At 36.0% G+C, this 6,000-nt stretch overlaps 1 protein-coding gene across 1 annotated transcript; it reads right to left on the reverse strand.

Annotated features, from left to right (window-relative positions):
* Positions 1-1,925: 1,925 nt before the first annotated feature.
* On the reverse strand, positions 1,926-4,773 carry LOC131930890 (uncharacterized). Its single transcript, XM_059287555.1, has 3 exons — positions 4,702-4,773; positions 2,692-2,759; positions 1,926-2,362 (listed from the first exon to the last, which is right to left on the reverse strand). Exons 2-3 carry the CDS (start codon positions 2,747-2,749, stop codon positions 2,043-2,045), a joined length of 378 nt encoding a protein of 125 aa, XP_059143538.1. The 5' UTR covers positions 2,750-2,759; positions 4,702-4,773; the 3' UTR covers positions 1,926-2,042.
* Between the last annotated feature and the right edge of the window lie 1,227 nt (positions 4,774-6,000).

Here is a 6,000-nt window from a genome sequence, read left to right on the forward strand (position 1 = left end):
GCATTATGTGACGGCATTTGACGGAAGGAAGGGGGAAGGTAAAAATCGTCAAAAAAGCGTAACGTCCCTACGAGTGTGACGTCATTTATGGATGACCCCTAGGCAGTGCTCTCATTTTGACCATTTTCAGCAGAGCGGCGCCTTTATTGGAGATTTAAGTCAAATAAAATAAAAGCGAGTTAGGACTGCTGCAAAGACAATATAAAATCACCTTGCAGAAACTACGAATTGAAGCTGTCAACCACTAAAGCTAATTTTATGTTTTGTAAATGAGCCAACCAATTTTTATAGCTCACTTAATGCTTTTTTTTCGCTTTCTCGGCGCCTGGTTGAATACTATGCAAGAACATGACTCACATTGTCAGTCAACAACTTTACATAATAATATGTTCTTTATGTCATTCATATGGATGGATATACGTAGAGTTTCTTCCAGGCATCTCTTGAGGGGGAGGGGTTGGCTACGTCTCCCGCTCCCCCCACCCCCCCCCCCCGACCCGAACGAAATAGAATGTCTATAGAAAATATATACTTCCCCCGGATACAGAGCTTTTTTGAAAGAAAAACTGGATATACTCGATCAGTCACAGCTGATTACACGTAGGCCTACAGGCCTAAGTTTGTTTGATCGTGTTTTATTTGCAATAAATTAAACGCGTGATTTCTTTTTCTCCTGTCAGTGGAGTATTTGATTTTGCATTGTCAACCTTGTGCGGTATGTTTACTGTTTTAGCAAAGTCGTAACGATGCCGTCTGGTACTTCCTTTCAACAGAAAATGACAGGTCACTCGAAGGTCAGCTGATATAGGCAGTGGCGTAGAGACCCATTCTGCGCCCCCGTGAAGTATCATTTTAGCCCCCCCCCCCCCTCGCCCATTTATAAATATGGTTAAAGTTAGTGAAAAACCGCCCCTTCCCCCCCCCCCCTACTTCCCCCACCTTTCCAGGAATTGGAAAAGTTATTGGCACTTTTTACCATTCACTATACCGTAAACGATTTTCTCGTGGTGCCAAACAATTGATGTAGAAACAGTTAAATCATATTTGTGTAGAATTTAATACTGCAACCTAAAATGAACTTTTTATTTTTTTCTACCCCTTTTGGCGCCCCCTTAAGTTCGACCGCCCCACCCGCATTCCCCAGCAACGCCAATAGATATAGGACATCTTCCCAAGATGTTTTGAATTTTCATTTTAAATAGGCTCTTGCTATTTTCATCTGAGCGTCTGTTTCATTCAATAGTATGTTGTCGAAAACAGCTTTTGTAATATCATTATGCAGTTTAAAAAACTTCATAAAAGCGGCTCTTCTTGTTATCGACTGTTAAATGTATAATAAAACTCAAATGTGTTAGTGGACAAGATCATTATAACCTGAGATATTGTATGTTAACATCTACTGTGATACAGGTGCGGATCTTATGTTTACAAGTTACCTGAGCGAAGCATGCACTAATAAGCACCGTTGGTTTGCAGTTTTAAAAGTTGAGATCTTTTTACTATCTGGTGATGTTAACCCTGCAATTTACAAACCTCTTCTCCAAATTAGTTTTGAAAAAAAAAGGAATATCACACCAGAGGCGTAGCGAAGAGAGGGGGTGGGGAAACATATGTTCCCGGGTGTGGACCTTAGAGGGGCGCTAAAATGGGTTGGAAAAACAAATTAAAAGTTTGAGGTTGTGTGTGTAAAATGAAAAGTTCAAGGGGGTGCAAATCGAAAGTTTGGAGGGGGGGGGGGTGCAAAGCGAAAGTTTGAGGGGGTGCAAATTAAAAGTTTGAGGGGTGGTGCAAATCGAAAGTTTGTCCCCGGGCAGGGTCCCGACGCCTCTGTATCACACCATAGAATGTATTTGAATGACGAATTGTTTTAACAATCCGAAAAATATTTCGATTTAAAAAAAAAACTAAAGTAAAATAACACCAAATACTTTTGCAAATTTTGCTTTTTATTGAGCAGAATTTAAAACATAATTTTTAAAGACGTTAGTATCAGAACAGTTATGTAAAAATAAAGAGCCGTCTTTAAATTTTGTTTAAGATTTCTATTCGAACGCATACCAGCGCACATAGGCACCGTAGATCAATGTATTTGCCCATGTAGACAAAATGATTTCAGCACCAGTTGTTGTGATCTGTCCCACACGAACTGAATACCTCAAGTTTGTGTCTTTATTTGCATCCAAAGCTTCCAAATGTAACACTACAGTTGGTGGCGTCCCGTAGGGCTTGGCGAACTTGATAGTTTGAACACTTTGCTTATCATTCCCAGACACCTGATAGGTGTTGGAGTTTCCAAAGGGGACAAGACCTTGTTCTTTGTGACCGGCCACTTCTTCAGCCAGCTCTTGTAAGCATGCTGGAACTGAAAACGTAACTTCGTTGCTTACAATTTTAATTTGATGTTAATAACGTGTTTACATCGTCTTTATTTTGTTGTTTAACAAAATGATCATGGGTATCAATAAAATGTGACTTCGATCAAATGAAAGATTTATAGTGAAACAAATAAATGTTATTTTATACATAGTAGAATTTAGTTCGTCCTTAAACAATCTAAATAAATTCCATTTTAGACTACATTTACTTTGCAGAAAAATAAATGGAATTTCATTTGCAAAAAATACTTTTTTAAATAAATTAAAAAATTTGAAAGGATACATGATATGTCTAAAGTAACAACTAAATACTTACAATCAGTTGATGAGACTGCTGAAATTAAACCCAGCACAACAAGAAGTTTTCCGTACATTTTTTTATTACTGAAACAAACATTTAGATATGAAGTATGTCAAATGGACTATAATGCTCTTTTCTCAGTAATGATTATGAAATACTCTTAATAAAGATATAAATCAAAGATTTGGCAGCATATATTTTGCATTGTGAAGAAGCCTTTTTTAAGGAAGTTGATATTAAAAGTAGTGACTTATTTATAATATATTTACTATTTTGTCTTCTTTCTAAATTTTTATTATGGAATAGATTCCTTTCGACACAAGTAAGTATTAATTGTCAAATTGTTATGATCCGAATATGTCGTTGACGCCAATTTGAGCCGTTTTTTTTATTTGCTTTTATAGTCTCTGTCCAACTAACAACAAACTTTCAATACGGCAGTTGTTTGATTTTTAAGTTATTTCTCCTAGATGAGTGGTTGTCCACAGCTGTCAAAGTACATCTCACAACCACGAGTTTAACCGACCCGACCACATCGATAACACGCATTATGGTATAATCACACTATAATGTTGTGTCCGAAAAAAATCACTTAATAAATTTTCTCCACAGAGTTAAGTTCCAATTATAATACGAGTCTTGTGGGAACTGGGTGGTTTGATGGTTCAGCATACGATTTTTACATCGATGGTCTCGAGTTCGATTCCCGGTTAATACAACATCCCAAAGTCCACCCAAGCTGTAATGGTTACCTGAAGCATGTTCGGAAAAGTAAAGGCGGCTGGGCGTTGAGCCGACCACACAATCACTTTATATTCCGACGTCACTAAAACAGGCGTACTCTAATTCTCATACCCCTATGGGCTATTAGGTTCGAAAGATATTTTACTTTACTTCTTACTTAATTTATATTTATATTCTTGTAATCTAGAGATAGTTTTTATCTTGTCGAATAAATAAAAGACTTTACTACATATTACATGTTTGATGAAAACCAGTGTCATGCGATGAAATTTCCCGTCGGGGACAAGCTAAAGGGTCCAAGGTGCTAGGTAATCAGATTGTATACCTAGATATGTATCCCGTACTCAGTGGCGTAGCGAGGTCGGTTGTCACCCGGTGCGCACTTAAACTTTCAAATTTCGATTTCCACTCCCCCCCCCCTCAAACTTTTGATTTTCACACCACTACTCCTCAAACTTTTAATTTTAATTTCCCCCCCCCCCTCCACTGTTGTCGGGATTTGTCAAATTTGCTCTTAAAAGACTATTTAACATTCGAATTAATAATTTAATTAAGTGGAATTATCATTTTTCTCTATATATTTTGCGATTTTTTGCCTTAGTGGCACCCCCCCCCCCCCCTAAATGGTGTCACCCGGTGCGGTCCGCACCCCCCCCCCCCCCCTTCCCTCACTACGCCACTGTCCGTACTACTTAAATAGAATTACACGCGAAGAACGAATAAAAAACGTGTATAATAATTTTGAAGCAACAAAAATGTTTTCCAGAACACAACAGATACTGCTCTCACACGGTGGGTAAGCTTTTGGACTTCTTATCAAAAAACAAAAACAGATATAGTGTCAACATGGGTTTTGAACCCGAAACTGACGGGATCGATGACATGCTCTCAACTCGGTCACTATAACACATGTATCGAATTTTAGTACTTTATCGCGAAGTGTCTTTATATGTCGACGGCAACGGGCTCCTGTGACGAACTGATTTCTCGATCCCGTCCACTGTTATTTGTTTTAAATTCAATCTTGAAATAAGTACGGGACACGACAATGCACTTACATACTACTTTTTGGTTATTATGACTGCGCAACCAAGTATTTAAGTATATTGAAGTTAAGTATCGTCACATTTTTTAATAAAAAAACGTGAATACTTGAGACACTAAGAGGACTATCTGGATCCCCAATCTTCAAGGCCTGGAAGCCACTGATAACAACATAATTAAATTGTTATACATGAAAACGAACATTTAAAGCGTCAAAATTACAAAACTACTACTTACAGGGAAGATATCGTAGTTTTTACAACGAAAATTGTAGATTTCTGGCTGTACAGAAAATAACTGCATTTTATATACAAGTTTTCATGAATTTGTTAACATCAATCTGAATAATAATGAGTTAGTTATTGGAGAAATGTACAGTTTAATTTTTGAATTGTCCTTGTTGTTGTTTGTTCAAAGCTAATTATTCTCAAGCCCAGAATGTGAGGAAAAACAACCACGGACTAATTAGCAGTAACATTGTATTTTAATACCCTCATTATTTAAATATTTTAGGCACCCACGTGTCGAAGATAATTGCTTTTATCCAAGATGTTGCCAAGCGTACTTTTGACAACCTACATTGTCCATATGCTTTACAGCCGAACGCTTTGTCATCACATTTACAGCACAGAGATTTCTGGCATAAATTTCTAAACAGAAAATTATTTGTGTTTTGAAATGTTTACAACGCTTGGTTAAAAAAAATAGTAAACTTTTTACCATATATATTAAATATCTTTTTAGTAAGCAAATTAAAACAAAATATATATCTTTATAAAATGGACGTTTTCTAAAAATAACACATTAAAGCATTAAAGTTAGAAACTATTTTGATTGGAAACAAAGAACTCCCAAATTTATAATTTTACCACTTTGTGTTTGTTCAATTGTCTATGCTATCGTGTCATTAATAATGTTTTTAAATATTTAGTAAATAAAGCTTCCGATTGTAATAGCACTGCGAATTAATATTGTTTAAATTGTTTCATGGGCCGTTGGTAAAGCAATGGTAACCGCTCTTGTAATTTATATTTTAAACGTATTCCTAACCCTACAGCAGGTGTTGTTTTATCTTAGCTTGTTTATGTGGCATGGACATGATCATGAGTTTGAAGAATGTACTTTCCATCCCCTTTACCCCCCTCATCCCCTTCTGGCCATTCAGCAAACGGCCGGTTTGTTATCTTGTTACTGCACGCTGTAATGGTAAACGGAAAAAAAGTCACAGGAAAAAAAAACACAGAAAAAAAGTCACAGTTTTTGCTAGGAAAAAAAGTCACAGAAAAAAAGTCACAGTGGAAAAATTTTATCGGAAAAAAAGTCACAGAAATAAAGTCACAGAAAAAAAGTCACAAAAATATTTTTAGAAATATTTTTATTTATTTGTTTAGAATAGTAAAATTTTGTATGTTTATTGTTTGTGGGTTGTATTTTTTATAGCATAAATTATTTATAGACGTTAAAAGCATTATGGTTTATAACAATTGTAAGTAAAAATATTCTAATATAATTTACACAACAATCACAACATTTGTT

Source organism: Physella acuta, unplaced genomic scaffold, assembly GCF_028476545.2.
Source record: "Physella acuta isolate Inbredline_101_S28 unplaced genomic scaffold, ASM2847654v3 ptg000101l, whole genome shotgun sequence".
Classification (NCBI taxonomy): domain Eukaryota; kingdom Metazoa; phylum Mollusca; class Gastropoda; family Physidae; genus Physella; species Physella acuta.

Coding starts and splice junctions, on each gene's coding strand:
- LOC131930890 (XM_059287555.1), bottom strand. CDS start 2,749: ATGTACGGAAAACTTCTTGTTGTGCTGGGTTTAATTTCAGCAGTCTCA. Junction 2,363..2,691: donor AGCAGTCTCATCAACTGATT/GTAAGTATTTAG, acceptor TTACGTTTTCAG/TTCCAGCATGCTTACAAGAG.